The sequence below is a fragment of the Volvox carteri genome (genome assembly GCF_000143455.1).
Source record: "Volvox carteri f. nagariensis unplaced genomic scaffold VOLCAscaffold_46, whole genome shotgun sequence".
Classification (NCBI taxonomy): Eukaryota; Viridiplantae; Chlorophyta; class Chlorophyceae; order Chlamydomonadales; family Volvocaceae; genus Volvox; species Volvox carteri.
Window position 1 is genome coordinate 610490 of NW_003307589.1, and position 21406 is coordinate 631895.

General features: G+C 59.0%; 4 protein-coding genes across 4 annotated transcripts in view; 2 read left to right on the plus strand and 2 right to left on the minus strand.

Annotated features, from left to right (window-relative positions):
- Nucleotides 1–8158, minus strand: part of VOLCADRAFT_95725 (uncharacterized protein) — a gene marked incomplete at both ends in the record, with an annotated part of 10044 nt that extends 1886 nt beyond the window's left edge. The window contains 10 exons of the mRNA XM_002954848.1: nucleotides 173–253; nucleotides 914–1492; nucleotides 1809–3029; nucleotides 3324–3647; nucleotides 4868–4980; nucleotides 5687–5876; nucleotides 6359–6431; nucleotides 6900–6995; nucleotides 7332–7483; nucleotides 8104–8158. Of these exons, the coding sequence (XP_002954894.1) occupies nucleotides 173–253; nucleotides 914–1492; nucleotides 1809–3029; nucleotides 3324–3647; nucleotides 4868–4980; nucleotides 5687–5876; nucleotides 6359–6431; nucleotides 6900–6995; nucleotides 7332–7483; nucleotides 8104–8158 (2884 nt within the window). The remainder of the gene's footprint in view (nucleotides 1–172; nucleotides 254–913; nucleotides 1493–1808; nucleotides 3030–3323; nucleotides 3648–4867; nucleotides 4981–5686; nucleotides 5877–6358; nucleotides 6432–6899; nucleotides 6996–7331; nucleotides 7484–8103) is intronic.
- Nucleotides 8159–8515: 357 nt separating this feature from the next.
- VOLCADRAFT_106566 (uncharacterized protein) lies at nucleotides 8516–9275 on the plus strand (the record flags this gene model as incomplete). Its single annotated transcript, XM_002954798.1, has 2 exons — nucleotides 8516–8964; nucleotides 9130–9275. Exons 1-2 carry the CDS (start codon nucleotides 8697–8699, stop codon nucleotides 9273–9275), a joined length of 414 nt encoding a protein of 137 aa, XP_002954844.1. The 5' UTR covers nucleotides 8516–8696.
- Nucleotides 9276–10045: 770 nt separating this feature from the next.
- Nucleotides 10046–13457, minus strand: VOLCADRAFT_106567 (uncharacterized protein; the record flags this gene model as incomplete). Its single annotated transcript, XM_002954849.1, has 4 exons — nucleotides 10046–10561; nucleotides 11499–11660; nucleotides 12331–12417; nucleotides 13293–13457. 4 exons carry the CDS (start codon nucleotides 13455–13457, stop codon nucleotides 10436–10438), a joined length of 540 nt encoding a protein of 179 aa, XP_002954895.1. The 3' UTR covers nucleotides 10046–10435.
- Nucleotides 13458–14679: 1222 nt separating this feature from the next.
- Nucleotides 14680–21406, plus strand: part of VOLCADRAFT_118871 (uncharacterized protein) — a gene marked incomplete at both ends in the record, with an annotated part of 21521 nt that continues 14794 nt past the window's right edge. The window contains 12 exons of the mRNA XM_002954799.1: nucleotides 14680–14774; nucleotides 15378–15473; nucleotides 17277–17409; nucleotides 17872–18107; nucleotides 18369–18522; nucleotides 18888–18890; nucleotides 19026–19097; nucleotides 19716–19884; nucleotides 20053–20163; nucleotides 20525–20568; nucleotides 20825–20893; nucleotides 21106–21324. Coding sequence (XP_002954845.1) covers nucleotides 14680–14774; nucleotides 15378–15473; nucleotides 17277–17409; nucleotides 17872–18107; nucleotides 18369–18522; nucleotides 18888–18890; nucleotides 19026–19097; nucleotides 19716–19884; nucleotides 20053–20163; nucleotides 20525–20568; nucleotides 20825–20893; nucleotides 21106–21324 — 1401 coding nt within the window. The remainder of the gene's footprint in view (nucleotides 14775–15377; nucleotides 15474–17276; nucleotides 17410–17871; nucleotides 18108–18368; nucleotides 18523–18887; nucleotides 18891–19025; nucleotides 19098–19715; nucleotides 19885–20052; nucleotides 20164–20524; nucleotides 20569–20824; nucleotides 20894–21105; nucleotides 21325–21406) is intronic.

Consider the following 21406-nt stretch of genomic DNA (forward strand, 5'->3'; position numbering starts at 1 on the left):
CGCGGGCCCCGGTGCGCCTGCGCAGGTCCATGGATTGTGGCATCTATGGATTGCCACCCGGCAGCAAGAGAGCTGCAGCCGTAGCCACAGCTGCCGCCGGCCGCACCAAAAACAGCTTTTCCCACGCGTGTGCGCTGTTGCTAGCTTGCCGCACGTGCCGGGCCCCACTCACCTTCACCCACAGCCGCCCCGTCACCATCGCGCTGGCCACCACCCTCTTCAGGCGCAGGCTCCTCGTAGTACGGTTTTGCAGCTGCGAGGAATAGACAGGTACAAAGCGGCAAAGGGACAGCGGCTCTTGAGCTCGACAAGGACGGAACAGAACAGCAAGCTACGAAGAAAGCGCTGATGCGACTGTCGCCTCATGCGCCATGCCCCAATGGAATTTACTGGCGTTCAATGACCTTGGATTGGAACCTCCAGGAACCTTTCATTTGCAAAACCTCAAAAACGTCCCCTTAGCCCGTTACTGAAACACGCTTGTAAATCTCCCTCACTCTTGTAAGCTGCATATCTTCCTATCCCCGATCCAGCTGCTGCTTGTCTGGGCCATTCAGGCGGGCCTCTGGAGTGCTCTGAACGTCGACTAGCTCACGACACACAACCGCTGCTGAGCACATCCTCTTGCACCAACCTACCGTACCAGTCCTCTCATGCGTGCGTTTGCTGTCAACATGGCAAGAGTGAATCCTACACGCTTATTCCGAAGGGGGAACTGTGATGAAACCACAGTCAGCAGAGAGAACTGATCTGCGCAGGTGTTAGAGAGCGAGTGGCGCGCCTAGCCGACAGCCCCCCAAAGCAGCCGTCGATCCTTTGTTCCTAGCTCTCATGATTTGGCTCCCCCAGCAGCAACAGTATGCGTCTAGTCGCATACCTCGCCACGTTCTTCCCTCATCATAGCCCTCCGCACCCCGGTGCATGTGCGGCCGTGGTTCGCCACCGCGCCCACGACCTCCACCACTGCGGCCCCGACCGCCCTCCCTGGGCCCGCCCCTGCCGCCGCGGATCCCCCTGCCGCCGCCGCGACTGCCGTACGGTGCGGCGGACGCTGAAACAGCGGGAAAGCCGCCGCGCAGTCCTAGACCCGCCGCCGCAGCTGCAGCGGCCGCCGATGCAGCGGCGGCGACGGCCGCGCCTTCGGAGCTCGGTGTCCCGTGCTGCTCGTCCTCCGAGGAGTGCAGATGCTCTTGTGCGTCGAGAAATTCCTCGTCTTCCTCCCCGTACTGCTCGTCCAGCTCGTCGGTGTCACCAGCGGTGAGGCCCCGCTGCGACTCGGTCGCCTCCGTCGGCGTCGGGGGTGCTTGGATCGTCAGCGCTGCCACGGCTGTGGCCGCCTTGACCGCTGCTGCTGCGGCAGCGGACGCCTCCGCCGCGGCGGCGGCATGTGCCGCCGCTTCATTGGCCTGCCGCCGCGCCGTCTCCTGCTCTGCCGCCGCCCGGCGCAAGGCGGCCTCCTCCGCCGGGATAGCAACGCCATCCTCAGCATTACCTGTTCGGATCCGCACATGACAACGGCAGAGTGACATGAAAACAACAGGAAGTGCAATAGCACTTCACAACCCCAGGCACAACCGCCTTGATAGTGGCAGCCAGCGCAAACCATTGCTGGAGATGCAGACCGCTGTGCACGGAGGAATAAATATGACATATCATTAGCCTGCCGTCCTAAAGGGAGGACTGCAGAATCACTCTGCGGAAAACGTCAAGCCCGATCCAGACAGGGTCCTGTATGATGATTAGCATGGTGTTGTAAAGATGGAGCATAGATGCATAGTGCCTACCTGCGCCCAGCGGCACGCGCGCACCTGTTGCCACTGCAGCAGGTACCGGTGGCCGTCTCCGGCCTTCAACGCTCGAGCCAAGACCCGGAGGCAGCTGCGCAGGCCGCTCTGGAGCACCCACTGGCAACGGCTGCGGTTGTGGTGACTGGGGCGTTGATGTTACCGCAGATGACCGCGGCGCCGGCGGCGGTACTGCCACTGCCGCCACCGCTGGCGGCGGCGGAGGGGGCTCCGCCGGCCTAGGCCGCTGCAGCAGCTGCACTGGCGCATGGAGCTGTACAGCGTACGGCATGCTGGGTGGCATAGGTGCCTGTTGCTGCTGCGGCAGCGGCAGGTGCGGCTGCTGTGGCGGCGGCGGTGCCGGCGTCATCATGCCCGGGCCCTGTATCTGCATTTGTTGCTGCGGCAGATGTTGCTGCTGCGGCTGAGGGTGCTGCTGCGGTTGAGGGTGCTGCTGCAGGACCGGTGGCGGCGGTGGCGGTGGCGGCGGTGGCTGAGCTATCGCGCGCTGCATGGGCCCCGGCATCGGCTGGTGCGGAGGCGGATGGTGGTGGAGGACAACCGGCACCGCGACGGCTGCCACCGGGAGCATCGGCGCCTGCGCCAGATGCGGTGGCGGAGGCGGAGCCGCCGCCGCGGGCGGCGGAGCCACCCCAGGCATAGGTCCAGGTATCAATTGCGGCGGGTGTCCGTGCTCGAGTAAATGGGAGTGGAGGTGAGGATGGCCCGGAGGCGGCAAGCGCTCAAACGCGCCTGCGGCCGCCGGCCCTGGCGGAGCCGTTCCCCTGTCTATAGCAATGAGGTGGGGCATTGGAGGCGGTGGCATAGCAACAATCGGTATCGGCGCGCCGGGCGGCAGCCCGGGGCCCAGTGCCGGCACCAGCGCTGCCGGCGGCGGCGGCGGCGGTGGCGGCGGCAGGCCTGTAGCCCCGGGCTGCACGCCTGCCATGGCGGGAAGCGCCACCACGGCCGCCGGAGCATGCAGCGAAGGCAATGGGCCGCTTCCGTGCGACGCTGCAAAGGCGCGTTCCTTGAAGTCGATACCGACCCGCTCGCGAGCAATCCGCTCCTCAATCTCGCGCTCACGTGCCAGCGTGTCGACGGGTCGTGCGGCGCCAAAGGGGTTCGATTTGGGTTTACTAACGACGACGGCGGCAGCGGCGGCAGTGCTTGTCGCATCGGCTGCCGGGGACGGGGAAACAGCGGCACCCGAAGACGCATCCACCGCTATGCCGGAAACGTCACCTGCACCACGCCGACGGGAGACGCATAGAGCATGGTTCGGCACGTGAGGGCAAGAAGAATTAGGACAAGGCAGCTGGGGGCACATGGAGTGATGGGCAATGCGCACACCACCTGCAGTGGCGCTGCATATCCGTTATGCAAGCGTCAGCCAAAACTCCCGTAAGGTGCTTCAGGTATTAATTGCAAAGGAAAGGGCGCACACCGCCGCGCATGGGGTCAAAAGGTGCGAGACGAATGGGGTCCATAATCCCCAGGATGCACCATCATCTTTCTTCACCCCCCGTCCAAACACACCTGCCGCAGCCTCCAAGCAGCCCTCTTCACCCCCCGAGGCCGCCAGCGCATTCGAAGACCGGGGTTGTAGCTTAAGCCTCGGCCGCTCCCCGTCCAGCAGCGGCATGGACTGGTGCTGCGGCAGAGATGAGGGCTGCTGCGGTGGCGGTGGCGGCGGCGGCAGCGGCGCGCTCGCGCGCGAAGGAATTACGCCGTCCCGCAGGTCACCGTGTAGCGAGGCCGGAGGCGGGCCCCCACGGGGCCCTCCGGGCGGCCAACGGTCTTCACCGCCAGGTCCCCCGGGCGCCCAGCGGCCGGGGCCGGGACCTGGGGGCAGTCGCCGGCCTGGACCAGCCGTGCGGCGGCGGACAGGGAGAGAAATGGATGAGAGGACGGACGGGGCCCGCTGATACAAACGAGGAAGAGGAGGAAGGGGAGCGCACCCCGAAAAGCATTACGAGGTGCATTGCCGGATGGTGCCGGGAGATAACAGAGCCAACGGGTGCGTGTGCCCGCGGGTGATGGAGGAGTGAAGGTCACTTGGGAGGTCGCTTGGGAGTCGGTCAGTGGGTTGGGACCGCAACGCAGTCTGAAAATCCTGCTCAGGCGAGGAATGACAGCCCCCGCTCGGAGCGCAACCGCGCTGAGTCGCGCGGTCCTCTGCCTGCCAGACGCGGAATATAGGTCACTCTCAGCACTTTCTCCTGGCAGCTTCGTTCATTCAAAAAGTTTGGCATAGGACAGCTCAAAAGAATGCTAGCATTGACAGCGGTAGCACGCACGTGACTGCCTGAGCCCCAGGGTGAAGGAAAATGGAAGAAAAGATAGTCCCGCTGGCTGGCCGCAAAGCAGTAGTTCTCCCACCGATCCCGCTCCGAAACCAAGATACAGCAATCCTTGAATTGAAATGATGTTCTTGCGCGCTGTACCTCTCTCAATTTGGCCCAATCAAAGTAATGGTGCCGCACACGGCGCGCCACATCACAGGAAAACACCGACCCGGCGGACGGACAGACAGACAAACAATTCCATCGCCCTCGGGTGCCAAAATACCTGGCGGTCCGTACGGATCGTCGTAACGAGGCTCGATCGACTGCATCGGGTACGACCCGCGGCTACCAAGCCCGCCGTACGAAGGACCTCCTCCGCGGGGACCGCCGTACGGCGGGCCACCACCAAAGCGTTCCGTGGGCCCTATGGAGCACACGTGCAATACAGGATACATATGTGACGTTGGGATGGAATGCATAGACATAGACACGGAGATCCCGATTTTCCCACCTAACCGACCTGACAGATCCATCCAGAGGAAGCACGACCGGTGGGTCGGTATAACTTGTGGTTAGATTACCCAGAAGGTGACCCACGGGACGTCCGAGTCCCGACGGACTTACGGCGCTCCCTCCTCCTACGAGGCATCATGTCTGTGACCGTGTTTTACCCCATCACTACCTCCGGGGGCCAGTGCATTAAGATAAATCTGATGATCCACGTGCCAAATTCTCGCGGCTGCGGAAAACTCAATATGTAATTAGTTTGAAGGTAAAGTAACCCCCTTCGCGCACCTGACCCGCCCCGGTGCCAGTCCTCATCTCGGCTGCCCGGTCGCCGTGACGGCTGACCGCCTGACAGGCTGAACTCCCTGGAGCCCGTGCGTCCGTACGGCCCAGAATCGGATCTGCGATACGGCAGGCCGCACCGACAGCAGTGATGCCATTGACGACAATAGGATCCACGCCAGCCTTAGCAGCGGCGTACGCGCTCAAGGAACGGCTATGAGCGTCGCCCACGCTGATGAACACGTCGAGACACATATGATGTGTGAAACAGGGGGGTGTATCTTCGCCCGTGGCAGCTACCCTGCGAAACCCTGCCTTTCCCGGTATTTCGGGGCACCCTCATCCAGTCACCCTAGTCAACTTCTCAGTGGATCGCTCAGGTTCCGCACCCACCACCAGCATCCAACGGAATCTGCCGGGTCGACAGCGGCCCAACTCCATTCCTGGTCGGCTCGCGGGTTAACTTTATCCCAGGTCACCACCGTCCATCAACTAGGGGCGCAATGCCTTCCACCATCGGAAGGACTTTTGACCCTAATGGGTATCGATCCCGGGATCTCCCGGGGGCAATGGTCGCGCCTTACCAGTAGTGCCAAACCCTATGTAAACATATGGTGAGATGGAGCAACTGTTCGGATCCGAACCTGGTGGGTTCGTGCTCTTCGACACCTTCTCAATCCTTTTCAACACCCTCGCATCAATACCGGGAAAGGTAAACCGCTTATTATCCGTAATTAATCCGCCCCGTTTCCTCAACTTCGCCCTGTCCTTTATCAACTGCCCAACACACCCTCTGCCCCCGGCCCCGCGACGTGGCGGTCTCACCTGCCCATACTGAAGCTGCTGTGGGAAGAAAGCGAGCCGTCTCGCTGACCAGGGTACGGTGGCCGATCACCGTACCCGCGACTCCCATCGTATGGCCCACCGCCGTACGGTCCATTTTCGTACCTTGGATGGCTGTACTGTGTATCCAGCCTCCCAGACGGCCTCCGGGGCGGTTGCCCGTAAGAGTACCCTGCACAGGATCATTAATGTGTTTTCAGTGCCTAAAGTACCCATTAATTCTTTGCTTGCCCAGGGGCTTCTACGCACCACCATAGAAACGGGTGGGATCAGCCGAGATCAGCCGAGCAAGTTGAGATCAGCCGTGCGTTACGAAGCTGACACCGAGCCTCTGGCCCTGCAGCAAAGAAATGCCCCCCGCAAAGAAATGTCCAGCCTTTCAAGCCCGCCCCCGGGAGCGATCCTCGGAACACTGCACAGGTGCAAAGGTCCGTAGGAACGCCAGCTTGCGAACTTCCGAAAACCTAGAATGGCCTCCTACCTTTTACCGGGCCTCCCTGGAGCCTGGAACCCTGCGACCCATCCAACCCCAGACTAAAGCACTCCCCTGCAGTGCGCTAATGCACGTTGCCTTTGCCTTCACCCATGCCATACCTTTGCCCCTAACCCCACGTTTCCCCGCGTTTCACAGCTGTGCACCCACTCGTAACCTACCTCCATCAGGCCCGCCGTAACCACCATGGCCATCCTTAGGACGCGCCCACACGCGTTCACCCTGGATCTCGATCTGCAGCATTTGCGGCCCAGGAGGAGAATTTTCGTCCGCGGTAGAAGACTTATGGGGGCCAACGGCATTCGAATACCGAGCTTTGACCAACCAGAATCGTGTGTAGGTTTTCTTTCGGGTAATAGCCGCCTTCCTCCCTTCCCCCCACCCTGCCACTTGGCAGATCCTAGGAACCATATTAACTCCTTCAGCAAACTGTACTGCATTCAATGGTATCCTGATGGCCCCGCAGAGCCCCCACTTCCTCAACGCACTCCCTCACCCTCTGACAACTTCCTGCGGTGGCTGCGGTGTGGTGCATTTTCTCCTTCACGCCAGGGCATTGCTTCACTACCCCTCCCGGCGCTACACTGCCATTGCACTAGCCGCGCATCTTTCCAATTCCCAAGTCCTTTCCCCGCCTTTACCGCTCCCCTGCACCACTCCCGTGACAACCCCACAGCATCGCATCATTTTCCTTCCTCCCACCTCATTGAGGCGCTTGCACACAGCCTGCACATCCTGCATGCTGTTGAGGTCCAGCTCATACATGGCCTGTCCGGGGCCGCGCCTCCAGCCCGCCACCTGCGGCAAGGATGGGCATGAGGGAGCGGATGTTCCGAAAAGGGGAGACATTGGTGAGAATAATACATGCGGGTGAAATATGCATTGGCTGCAGCATATGTCGTAGCAAACCAGAAAGCAGTCATTTTCCCCCTAGATGGCAACCACTACCGCCTAAATCCCCTGTACAACCGTCCATATACCCTCGACGGCCACCCCAGCGACACACCGCCACAAAGGCCGGACCCCGTGAGCCCCTGCGGAGTGAGAAGAAGTTATGACCTGAACGTATCCAGACGTATGTCCTGGAACGTATCTTGACGTTTTTGCAACCACCAGGTGCAGCCCTCTCCTCACCCGTATCTTGGGTAGCAAATCCTCCATCATCCGTTCAACCTCCCAAAGCTCGTAGTCGTCTGGGAGGCCGCCCAACAGAACCCCGAAGGGGGTGGGGCGGGGGGGCTCGGGAGGGGGCTTGGCTGCCGCCTCGGCCTCTTGCGACTTGTCCACTGCAGAGCCGAGCAAGCGGAGAGGTGTTGGGAAGGGCCAGGCGGGACTTGCCGGGTTTAGAGGGCTGCCTAAGCTGAGAGGAGCTGTGTACGAACTGCGGGCATGTGGCTGCACGTTTACTAAAGCATACAAAAGCAGACCCTCGAGTGGCGCTAAAGCCGACGCACGTGCAGCGAAACCGCGAGACGCAACGCGCCAACGTGGGTGAAGGTGGACGGTTGTCCAAGTCTTCGGCTCAAGAGCGCACACCCCTAGTTCTTCCCTAAACCAGTGTAGGAGTGCTCGCGAACCAAGCGAAAACATTCCCCCAGAAGCGTGCAACGTGCCAAACTCTCTGGTGAGCAACAGCCCATGCTTAGCATGCTGCGTACAGTGTCGGAATCACAGAACGACAGATAAACTAATTAACACTTAGCGCGCCGGGAAGCAGCAGCAACAATCTTAACAAAAGGACAGACCAACCCTGCCTGGCCGAAACATATCCCGTGTACATTAAGGACAGTTGTGAGATTCCCAGGACACTATACATTCAACTAGGCTTATGAGGCGACGTTGTAAATGGAAGTCCTCCTGGACATCACCGAATCTGATCCCCCAGCACGACGCTTTTTGAACTTACGTTCATCAACCTCATCTGCCCAAATTAATTTGTTGGGAGCAGGTTCACCGTTCATCCTGGCGCTATCTTGCCGGCGACTTCGCGCGCACCCACGATCGTCGAAAGTGCAAAGAGCTCCTTAAAGCGAGGCGTGGCACAGGTAGCAATTCAAAACCCCAATACAGCCCCTTCGTGAAAGCCTGGCAGCCTTACGGCTGCCCGGAAATATATTGGGCAAGTGGCCTGTCGGCACCTAGTCAAATAAGGTCATCTCATCATGCAGTGTATTGTGATGGTAGCTAGTTGCATACCCGGTCACACAGATGCCTGTGAAAGGGTGTCGGCAGCAAGAGCGTTGTACAGTACACCCGCACGGCAGTTTTCAATAAGCCGTTAACGAAGATGCGAACCCTGATTGGAAATGCAATAGTATATTATCGCCCTCTTTCTCCTAGAGTGTTGAGTATAAACTGCGTTGGGCTTTGGCACCACAACACATGAATACGTCTATCTCTTCAGGGCCCACCGTCGCTAAGTAATACCGAGCTGAGTTCCAATCATCGTGTATAACTTCGCTATAAAATCCTCCTTAAACAGCCGCGTTTTTCGCAACTATGTCCTACGTTCCGAAGAACGTGCGTGATACCGCAGCAAAGAATGATCATTATGCCAAGCTGGAAAGAGAGCAGGCACAGGAGACACGCAATTCCATTATTGCCCACTGGTCAGAGCGCGATCGGCGGCGTGAGCCGGTGAACACGCTGCGTGGGGCCACCATGACGCTCCAAGCGACGTCCAAGGAACGTGAGGCGGGCATTAAGGCTGGACAGGCAACCGTGAAAGCTGCTCGCCAGGCCCGGCTAAAAGAGCTGTACGAGCGAGGTGCGCGAGGAGGCACGTCGAGGTGCCTGTTATGGCACAAGGGCCCTGACATAGCACAAGCCAATCCTTCTCCCATCTCCCACTTCTGCATCACCTTTGACAGCTCACACAAAAACCTCCTTTTTCCCGGTCTTCTCTGCTGAAACTCACTGTCATCCACCTCAGCACATGAGTGCGGCTTTCATACACCCAACCATTCTAATCCTGATGGCGTCCCTCCTTTCCCCTCGTCTGATACGTCACCAGAGGCTCTGATGTATGAGAGAGAACTCAACGAGCGAGGTCTCAGCCTCGTGAAGCCTCGAGATTGATCAGGCCAAAAAACGAATTCCCACGGGAAGGGCCCGTCACTTTCCCCCCGTCCTGCTGCCTCGTCCACGTGGGGGTTGTGAATTCATCGCGTCCGTACGTCACGTGAGGTCATCCATCACACGGCCATGGCTCTTCTTTGTCTGCGGCAAAACGACAGAGCGCTTTTGCGCGCGCATTGGCGCGCGGATAGCCAGCATGTGCGGCAAACACTTTGGCATGTGTACTGGAGGCATGGCTATTTGACGCTACGCAGCAGTGACTTGGGATGAGGTGACGACGATGCAGCGGAGATCGAACAGGATTTCAAGCATGGAATGTGGGTTTTTGAGATCTTCCAGGCTGGGGGTGCAGCACGCTCTGCAAGTAGTGGGTCGCATCGGCGTGCTGCCGATGTCCTCTTAAAATAGTGGCTCTCGCAAGAGACAAAGCTTCCCAGCGTGCGGGAATGGATGCTTTATATAATTGGCCACTTGCATTCCAGAAAGGTAGGGAATGAGCGAGATATTCAGCAGGTGGTGGTGGTGGTGGTGATGTACCATAGACTTCTTCCGAGACGGCTGTTGCTGTCCCCAGCCTCGAAAAAACAAGGTCTGCCGCCGCATCGTCAACATGGCATGTTACCAGCCCCTTGCCATCTGAGCAGCTAAGGGAGATGGCTCTTGCCTGGCCGCTCGGCGGTAGCTGCGTTCTAGCATTCCAGTTCTAGCATTCCAGCACTTATTGAGACAGGAGTGACGCCAGTATGACAGTCAGTTCCTATGTCCACCATCACCAGCGGCACTTACAGCCGAACCTGTAACTGGCCATCAGCAACGCCGCAACCCCTACCACCACCACCGAGACCGGGCAGAATATTTCCAACCCAAAGGGCGACAGCACCTGCCTTTCCTTATGGCCTGATACTGCAGCCGTGATGCTGCCAGGCACAAGACAGCTGCGGGGAGCTGGTTGTTGTGGACTCCTCCCAAGTCGACAACAGGGCGTTTGTCTGACCGCACCAGCACCATCGAGACGGCGTCACATTACATCGCAGCATAGCAAACAGCGCCCGAAGCTGCGGCAACCTCGATGTACCGAGCCAAGCCCCAGTTGTGGCTGCACGGCGAACTCATAGCCGGCAGGAGGGCAGCGCACAGCAATGGGGACCACACATGGCTGTCTAGGCGGAGCGCCCTGCGGCAACGGCGCTGGTACCGGGAGTTACTTGCACCTCCTTGTTGCGTCTGTCCACATGGACCGTCAACTCGATCTGTCGGTCATCTGGAAGGCGGAGATTTAACGGCACCTGCGGCACCACACCAGTAATAACACACGGCTCCATTTGCAATGAAGAGGCAGGACGCGAGACTGGGAATGAGCGAGTGGATGGCGTGGGCCGTAGAAAGGGCGGGAGGGCATGGCATGAGATGGCGCGGCTGGTGGGAAGTAGGCATTGGTGCGGTAACAAAAAGCAGTGTCGAAAGGGCCGGGCGGGGCAGCGAAGAGGCCGGGGCAGTGTGGGATGGGTTTCGGTGCTGCTCAACTTGCATATGGCGCAAAAAGGGGAGCAGGCGTGAGGGAGTTGCCTGTGACCGATGAGTGCTTGGATAAGCCCTGAGCGGTTCTTTTGTGGCTGCGGACAGGGCCAAGTAGGGGCCCTTGCCTGAGTGCCTAGAAAATGAGTCCTAGCGGTGGCAGTAAATGGGATCCCGGAGTTTTGAGCGGCAAAACATGAAGGGAAGCGGACGTTAATACACTTGCACTCTGCGCGCGTTTTTGGACTGACGCTCATGCCATAGCTTGCTTGCTTCGTGGGGAAGCAGCGGAAGCAGTGAAAGCAGCGGTAACGCAGCTGGCAGTGTCGTCTGACAACGCTGGTGTGTCAAACAATAATTGGCGAGGGAAGCAGCGAGTGCATTAGCCGCACAGGGTAGCTGACGACGAGGCCGGCAGGTGTCGACAGGTGTGCCTTATCAAGTGCTTTGTACATGCGGTGCAGGTTTCCCTGTATTCTCAGGACCCAGACTTAAGTGGGAGGCACGAAGGGACTTTAGAGGGCTTTGCAAATATTAAACCAAGCACCCCACGCCATCCCTCCCTATCATGTCGCGCCTTATTAGGCCCTATACTGCAATCCCAATCAGCCCCACACGGTTCTCATCACTTATCACCGACCCGCTGGCCCACGGGGCATGTCCTCCTCCAGCAAAAACCCCACAAGGTCCCGTACAACGCCGCCGTACCTTGAAGGTGCCGTACGACTTGATCTCGGCGTTTGTCAGGAAATGGCTGGGGTCAAGCTGAATGCCCATCTGCCGCAGAACTGATTTGCGAATGTTCTCTGGTGATACCGTGGGACCCACAAAGCGCTCGGGGTCCTTTGAAGAGGCGCGCCGGGTGAGAATCTGGGGGAATACGAACCACGTGAAGGAGTGAACCTGATGCCAAGGAGGATAGACTCTGATACGCCAGAAGTACGTAAGACTAATGTCTTACGTCTTACTAAACAGTCGCGACTTGAATCTGGGTTAGTTGAGGATCGGGCGGACGGCACGAACCACGGTCCGCTTGTCGGGGTTTGGGGGCTGTTCCTGGCCCAAGAATGTGGCAGATAAACGGTGAATGGGGTAGGCTACTTGGCTTAGTGCGGTTTTGGCCGCTTGATGAACGCCAGCCCCAGCAAACACACTAACACGCAACAACAGAGTTGCCAGCTGCTGCGCCCACACAGCACATCAGGAAAAAGCGCCAACTCCAGCTAAGAAACGCTGTGGGTGAAACCCACAGGTTACAGGCCACACAGGCTACCTCATTTTAAACCCGGCCCCGACCCGGTTTCCCACCTGGTAAGCACACCATCACCACCACCGCCACCACTGGTCCTACCATCATGCATGCTTCCCCCTGTATTCCCTTCCCCGTTCGTACCTCTCGCGTCGAGTACCCTACCGCTCCCCAAAACGTACCAACAGGGCGTCATCCATCTCTCTGTATCTCTCGCCGCAACCAAGATTTTCCTTCTCTTACACCGGCCCCCAGACAGGAGCGGGGGCGGCCCCCCCCCCCAGTACTCACCACGGACTTCTTGCTCAACGCCCAGAGCAGCTTTTCCAACACGCCCTCCTGCGCGTTGGCGTCCCGAGACTGCTTCTCCGCTTCCGTCTGCATGCGGTGGTGGTGATGGCGCCGTGGGGAGATTGGGGGGAGGAGAGAGGCAAACGAATGTGGCAATGGCTTCAGGCCTCAGCCGGAAACTACGAGGGCTGTCGCCAGCCACACACACAACAGAGACACACACACTCACACACAGAAGGGGCTGTGGCCCCTCACATCCCTCTCCTCCCGCTAGGGGGAGAGAGCTCGGGGGTCGGTCAATCCCGTTGGGGTACGGTTAGCATCAGGCCCCTGGCCAGCATCAGGCCCTGATCGACGTGCAAACACAAACACGCGCACACACGCAGACACACACGGCATCGCGGCTCGGATCCCTCATCGCGGCTCGCGATCATTAGAACACACGGCACGGCCGCACGCATACATCCATTTAGCAGGTCCCATCCATCTCCGTCCTACGAAATATCCACGATACGCCACCACGGGCCTCATACCTGGTGAGCCTCTGACCCCATGCACATCACGAACCCAGACACTGTATACCACCACACGCCCGACGCCCCAGGGCCGTTTAGTGAAAGGCCCAAACCTTCGTGGATGAGCAGTAGCCGCTGGGTGAGGCCCCAGGACTCACAACCAGGCAGACAGCGGCAAGCGGAGGACGCCTTTTGGAAAGCCCTTTACTACTGTGACAGAGCAACATGATCTGGAGAGGCATGTCGCTGGCGTGCTGAACCAAGGCTATCCTTGCTCGAGCCCCGGGTCCCACTACGCACACACACACACACACACACACACACACATATGCACAGACCCCGGCGTCGATTTGCTTCGTGTCGCATATGACATCCAGAACATTATTCAGCCCTACCATCATGACCATCACGACAACGCTACAACGCACGACGCCCGGCGAAACTTACCAGAGCATACTTTGCAATGTTTTCGGGTGTGGCATACGCTGCGTCGCCAACGGGGTAGAGCTCATGGCGCATGCGGCCGCGTTTGACCTGTACCACGTCTCCTTGCCGACCCATGCCCTTTACATCCTGCATTCCCGGATACATATCGGCGAAGGGCCCCGCCATAAGGGAGAGCGGGAGTTGGTTGGAGGGAAGGGATGCGGCCTATGATATTTGCGGCGGCAGTGCTGGTGGTGGTGGCGGTGCTGCTGCTGCTGATGATGATGATGATGATGACGGTGGCGGTAGTTATCATGGAAATGGTGATGGTAGCCCTCGCTAGTCCGCAGGACCGGCATTCTCCTAAACCGAATGGCTCACGTGGATGGAGTAATGAGGATGGGAGACAGTGTGTGTCGGGCTTTGCAAGTGCATGGCGCCGGTCCGGACCTCAAACTGTCCAATTTCTTGCTGCAAGTGCATCGCGCTTGCTCCTGGCCCATACGGGGCAGGGGGCGAACGCCGTGGGTGCACTGGGAATGGGGGGTGTTTGCTCCACCGGGTCGGATAAGTGTTTTGCCTAACCAAAGCTATTTGTGTATTGTGAGGACCGCCTTGGTTTATGCCGCAGCGCTTCGTAAAGCTACGGGCTCCGGGTGAGCAGGGCCAGGCTGCATCTGAGGCAGCTCGGCTGCAAAAGGCGATGTCAGGAGCAAACGTGCCTTCCGAAGCACTACTCGTATAAGGCGCGCATCTTCCACCGTAGCGTCGGATGCTGTTCGTCGCTCCTTTGATGTCCCTCTAGCAGCTTTAGAAGACGCCGATGCAAATGAGCACTGCGCCGTAAAGCTGCCGATGATGGCTGACAAACCTGATGGACTAGTTACGTCCGCACGGCAATCTGATGTCGATGCTAACGGTAGGTATGGCTCTAACGTCAAGCGGCCTGCGCCTCTAGCAGCAGCAAGGAGACACCGAACTCCCTGCGCCAACGTCCCGACTCCTGATGATTGCATCCTATGCTCCAACAACCTCTCTACTGAACAGATCAGATAGATCCAACAGCCCAAACATAAAGGACATAAAAACCACTAGCTGTCGTACGTCTTCGATGTTTCCCAACAGCTGGGCTCCAAACGTGTTTGGAGTATCCGCGTAGTGTCTGACGACAGCTCTCCTCGTCTTTTCCTCAATATGCACCTTTACACTCTTTCGGCTTCGAGGTTTGTATCTAGCACTGAGGGCACCTGTAAAGGATAGCCGTTAGCCATGCGTATAAGTAATCTTATATCTAAACGTATTTATGCTATCCTGGGATATGCAAATGCGGAGCGTTTTCAAATGTAGACGACTTCGTCTAAAAACTTTACGCTGAGTCTGACAGCCGTCAGAGTAAAATTTACAAAAAATGACAGAAAAGAGAGCTGTACACCTGCAATTTCAAGGAGATAACCCGGACGGCAAGTCGGAGGACCGCGCCATGCCCCCGGTTCTGGTGCCGATGTGAGTGGTTGGGCGGATGGACTCGACATTTTGTAGTACGCAAAGCCTCGACACATGCAGGGAATGCGTCCTCGCATCCACAGCCCCTTATCGTAAACATGCGGCCGCGTGGTTAGCCCGGCATATGCGCTTGGCGAAGCGCGCGAAAGCATCTCCTTTATTATTTTCACACACAACACGTAAGATGGAAAACCTGTATGGCCGATGAGTACCATCTGCTGCGGTTGCATCCCGCCCGCCATCTCACACGCCGGCCAACTAAACCACGCACCTCTGCCTGGCAAACCTCACCCCACACGGACCCCCTGGGGCACCTGCACGGATGGTACGACCTCAGCTGGCTCTTGCAACTCCTAAACACATGCCCACTCCCCGTCCCACAAGCAACCCCACAACCACGGGCCCAGACTCCTCCCCCCAAACGCCCTTCACACGGGCCCCTCACATGCCCCTCACAAATCACCCTTTCCGACCACCTCCCTGCCCGGCGGAGATCGCGTGGCTGCTTGGGCACCGCCTTTCGATGACATGTTGCATGTCTTGCACGACGCCCGCGATCCTCCTAACCCCCCAAACCCGCCCACGGCGACTTGTCCCCCGCAGCATGGCTGTGGGTATGACATCCGTACCCGGCGGCGTCTGCCTCCTAGGGAAGGACACGGTTGTCTACCCCGTGGGCCGGTCCTTGGCGATGTACTGGTAAGTGCTGACCAGCACTGGTCCAGTCTGACCGGCCACTAAGGGACGAGGGGGCCCGGGAACGCGTCTCCAGAGAGGGAACGAGTCTCCAGTCCCTCGCGTACCCTGCTGGGACCTCCACCATGGTCGCTCCGCCAGCATACTGCCGACAGCAGATGCAACACAGGCAGCAGCAGCAGGCAGCAGTAACGGCAGCAACAACGGCAGGAACAACGGCAGTAATAGGTAAAGTTGGAGAAAAACAAAAGCAGGCGTGGTAGCACAGCCACGTAACGGCCGCCGGCCGCGGCAGCGGGAGATACAGATGCTGCAGACATGTTATCAACAACAGCATGATCGGCAGTAGCAGGCGCAGCTGGAGGAGCAGCAGTAGCAGGCCACCCCCTCCACACACACGACGGCCCTCTTCACAGGTGCCCGGGTTGTAACTCCTCCTGTGCAGTCCGCGGCTCAGATCGTTTATTATCAGACAAGGGCGCCCATTGGGGGCGCAAAGGATCCTCGGGGATGGCTTGGCGTGGTGCTGGTGGAGTGGGTGGGGTTGGTGCTGGTGCACTTGAGCGTGGAGAGAAATGGAGTGGGTGTGTGCGTGTTGTGTGTGTTGTGAGCTATTGCTACTGCAAATGCTGCTGCTGCTGTCCCAATGGCACATGGGATTCTCGGCGGTGGAGCTGGGCCCCGGGTAGGGGCCTGCATGAGCCCTCGCTTCCTCCCAGGAGAAATCGTTCTCCGTGGTGGTGAGATAGTGGTAGTGGTGGAGGTGGTCGTGATGAGGTGGTGCGGGGTAGGAGTATTGTGACGGTGCCGTCACCCTGCCGGAAGAAGGAAAAGAAGAAGGCGTAATCAGATGATAATGATGATGATGATGATGATGATGATAATGCAAGAAGCAAAGGTTGGCAGATGTTGACACGTCCGAAAGGACAGGGTCAGGTGTCGCTGGGTGCGCACATCGATCTGCGGATCGACCCGGGGCTCGAGGGAGGGGGCGGATGGGACGAGGCGGGTTGTCCGCCTGGCCGTCGCAGGCGTTGGCAGCAGCACACGCACCAACTCCAGGGTGGTGCCGGGGCTTCGATACGACGCTCCACTGAGAATCAGCGGCGGTACAGCTGCAGCAGTACCCGGTACTCGGAAACCGGGTACCAGCAGTAGCAGCAGCAGTAGCAGCGCCACAAAAGCAGCTGTACCAGGAATCAGGTACCAGCGGTAGAACCATAGAACCATCAGACGGCAGCAACTGCAGCAGCAGCAGCAGCAGCAGTACTAGGAGTAGGAGTAATCAATTGTAGGAGCGGCAGCGGCAGCAGGAGGAGCAGCCATGTCGCCAGTAAGGGTCCAGTGTGTTCAGTGCTAACCACTACCCTCTCCTCAAGAGTCTGTCTGCGTGAATATGCTTAAGGCACGCCCCTGGCTCCAACCTGTTTATCGGATAATCAGTTCTTTTCCTCTCTCTCTCTCTCTCTCTCTCTCTCTCTCTCTCCCTCTCCCTCTCCCTCTCTCTCCCTCTCCCTCTCCCTCTCCCTCTCTCTCTCCCTCTCTCTCCCTCTCCCTCTCCCTCTCCCTCTCCCTCTCCCTCTCCCTCTCCCTCTCCCTCTCCCTCTCCCTCTCCCTCTCCCTCTCTTTTCAACCTATCATTCGGTACAGTAGAGAGCTCCGGTCCGTCAATCCCCCTTTCCTTTCCGGCCCTTTTATACATTTGGACGCCTTCCGGCAGTTCATTTCTGATTTCCTTGCATTTATGATTACCCCCCCACACACTTCCTCCCCCCACTCCCGCCTCCCTCTGCGACCCCTCCGCAGCCCCTCCCAGCTGTCCACTGTGCGCATCAGCGAGCCGCTGCGGGCGGTACGCGGCATCACCGCCCTCGCCCTGTCCCCCAACAAGAAGATCCTGGCGGCGGCGGAGAGCATGGCGGAGGGGTATACACCCCAGGTGGGGGCCTGGCTGGGGGACTGGCTGCGTGAGGGTGGATGTGGGTTCATGGGCCGGGGGGGTTGTTATTCAAAAAGTGGGTGGACGGAAGTGTGTGAGGACGGCTGGGCGGGTGGGCGGAAGGAGGAGGGAAACAGCGTCAGCGGGGGCTCCGAAAGGCAGGTAGGTGTTGTTGGGTGGGTTTGGCGTTTGGTAATGGGCGGTTGGCGGTAGGGTTGGGATTGGGGGGAGTGGTGGTGGGGTGCGGGCTTCTCGAATGTGGGGGGGGGGATGCCACATCCTCCGCTTGTTGTCCGTCAATCCTTGACCAATGCTACCCCTCCAGGCCCCCCTTGATTTCTACTCCGCGGTCAAAACACCAGCCCCAGGGGTGACGCCCGATGTCCCCTTTGCCTTTGCCGTCTCCTCCCCTCCACACGCATCCCCCTACCCTTCCACACACACGCGCGCGCGCACGCGCAGGTTACGCTGTTCGACGCCACCACCCTGGAGCGTTCCTTGACCTTGACCGCCTCCACCACCACGGGCACCTACACCTACCTGGCCTTCTCCGCGGACTCCTCCCTGCTGCTGGCGACCGCTACGGAGGAGGGCGGCGGAGGCGGAGGCGGAGGCGGAGGCGGTTCGTCTGGCGCAGCTTCCCTCACCTCCACCTTCCACTTGTGGGAATGGGCCAGCGCCACCACACCTAGGTGCAGGTAGGGGCATTCACTACCCATTCTTCACTACCCATTCTTCACTACCCATTCTTCACTACCCATTCTTCACTACCCATTCTTCACTACCCATTCTTCACTACCCATTCTTCACTACCCATTCTTCACTACCCATTCTTCACTACCCATTCTTCACTACCCATTCTTCACTACCCATTCTTCACTACCCATTCTTCACTACCCATTCTTCACTACCCATTCTTCACTACCTCACTGACTCATTCAATCGTTAACCTGCCTCAGCGGCGCCATGAACCGCGGAGAGGTGGCTATTCGGGCGGCATTGGACCCGCGGTACGATGCCAACGTGCTGGTCATGTGCGCCAAGTCGGTGGGCCTGTTCAGGCAATCCCCCAACGGCTTCAAGAGGCACCCCGTGGAAGGGCTGGAGATGGCGGTGAGTGGGGCTGGCTGTCTGGCTGATGAAGAAGAGGGGAATGAAGAGGGAAGTGGGGGGGTGGGGAGGGCCAAAAGAGTGGGGAGTGTGAGGCTGAGAGGGATGAGAGGGATGAGAGTCTGTAAAAAAGACTGTGTGCAGCTTGGCTTTGCCACTTCTCTGATCTCCCCCAACACACAGATGCCCACATAGACGCACACACCGCCATATGGTCTCAACACGCTTTTTGCTTCCTCCTCCCTTTCGCCCCCTTAACAATCGGTAGCAAGCTGCCTCTCCCCCCCTTTACCTTCCGCCCTCCTCCCCTTTGCTCTCCTTACCTTCCTTCCACCCTCTTCCCCTCTCCCCTCCCCAAACCCGGGCAGTTGGTGCGCTTGGTGCTTTGGACGTCCTTTGGCAGTTGCCCAGTTTTTTTGTATGTTGCCATATTGCATGACTCCTCCCCCCTTTTTCCCCTACCCCGCACCTCTCTTCCTTCCCTCTTCCCTCCCTTCCCCCCGCAGCGTGAAGCCGCCTTTGTGGATTTGGCGACTCTGTCAGACGGCCGCTTCCTCATCGCCACGTCCAGTCGCCAGGTGGGCCGAGAAGGGGGGTGGGGAGGAAGACGAACCACAAGGAGTGAAGCTGATGCCAAGGATCCACATGGAAAGGGGGGCGGAGGAAAGGGGAAAAAGCGTACGGAAAGGAAGAAGGGAGATGACAGGCGAACCCGGATACATGTGACCCGAAGGGGAAAGAATGGGAGGAGGGAAGAAATGGGGGGGACTGGAAAGATGGCAAGGGGGAAATGGGGGCATTATAAACAAGGCCGGGTTGTTCCACTGTGTCTGGAGAACGAGGCCATTAGTGGTATTGCCAGTGGATGGAGAGGCGATACGAGAGAAACAGAACACTATACGACACTCCACAACACAACACTACTCCTTCACACAAGATAAGGGATGGTGGTCGCGGCACTTCCCTCTCCTCCCATCCACTTCGACAATTGACACTTCACATCACCAAATGATTTTCTCCCTTCCTCCAACCCAACCCCCAACCCTAACCCCCAATCCCAACCCCAACTTTCGCCCCCGGGCCCCCCCCCCGGGGGGATTTCCCCCCTGGCCAACCCACGTCCCTCCCTCTCTTTCTCTTTCCCCCAACCTTCACACGTTCGTGGTTCGTCTTTCCCCCCAACCCCACGCTTCCAGGTGTTTCTGGTGGACCGCACTCACGCCCATCTGGCCTTCTACACCGACCGCCCGGTGGCCTGCATGGTGGGGCTGCCGGACGGAGCCGTGGCGGTGGGCACGGAGAGAGGCTACCTGCAGCTGTACCGCAGATCAGGCAACAACGAAACAGCGCACTATTGTGGGTGCGGTGCGTGTGTGTGTGTGTGTGTGTGTGTGTGTGCGCGCGCGCAAGCCGGGGGTCTGGGGCTCTCGCAGTAATACCTGCTACTACTACTACGACCACACCACGACCACTAAAACCCCATTAACCCGCCCATCCCACCCCCTCCTCCGTGCCTTTCCCATCACCCTGTAGCTATCTACTCGGAGACACGGGTTCCCGAAACGGTGCTCAGTGTTTCCCTGGACAACCATGTTCGAGCTATGGCTGTGGGGCCGGGAGGGGAGACGTTGCTGTGCGCCACAGGTAAGGAATGGACTTGGGGGAGGGGAAAGAGAGTGTGTGTGTATGTGCATGTCAGGTTGTGAGTTTGTATGTATGTATGTATGTATGTATGTATGTATGTATGTATGTATGTATGTATGTATGTATGTATGTATGTATGTATGTATGTATGTATGTCCCCCTGTGAGAAGGAAATGGTGTAAGCAGCCCAGCCCGCCCATGCATGGGGCCTCGCATCATGCCTCATGCCCAACGGAGGAGGAGGAGGAGTGAGGAAAGCACCCACCCTTCACGTCTTGTTTCCCCCCCCTTTTTCCCTCACCCCTTCCCCTGGTCGGCCTGCTGCCTGTCCCTCGCCCTGCTCTTCCCCCTCCCTGTGCAGCGGGTGGCGGCCCCACCTACTTGTTCAACCTGGCTTATGCACGGGTGAGGAGGGTGTGTGTGTGTGGCCGCGTGTGTGTATATCAGTGCGAACGGGTGCGGAAGGGCTATGCGGATGAAAAGTGGCCGTGGTGGGGGGTGTGGGGTCTGGGGGTTGGGTTGATTGGGGGGAAGAGTACACTGGAGAGATCCCTGACTGTTTCTGCCCCCTCCCCCATCCTAACCGGTGACCTCACCACCTGTTGCCACTGCTACCCGCCCACCCGCCTGCCGCCCCTTCTTCTTCTCCTCCTCCTCGCAGACGCTGGCGCTCTCATCCGACCCCGCCAATGATCTGTGGGAGGTGCTACTGCCGGGATGTCACGAGCAGGTGGGGGTGGGAGAGGAAATTGAAGACCTTGATTTCACGTGTCTGGAGAGGAAGAGTGGGGGGGGCATGCCTGTATGCAGTATTCCTTTCCAGTTCCCGTCCTGCCAGGTCAGGTCGTTCACTTTCCCCTCCAGTACCCTCCCCTCCCACATCACCACCACCGCCACGACAATCGCTACCGCGACCGCTACCGCCTTTCCGGCCGTTTGCAGGGCATTATCTCCGCATCGCTGGCCTACAAGCGCGACTTCCTGGCCACCGCGTCCAAGGACCTCACCGTGCGGGTTTGGCAGACCTCCCCCCTGCGCCTCGTGCTCACCCACATGTGCCACCACTCGCCTCTGTCCCTGTCCATCGACCCGTACGGCCGGGAGCTGGTGGTTGCTTACGTAGATGGAGTACGGTGCTACTCCATTGTGGAGGGGCTGCTGGTGGAGGGGGAGGAGCTCTACCACGAGTTTGGGCCGACGGCAGCGCCGGGGTCAACCGGCGGCGGCGGCGGCGGAGCCGCCG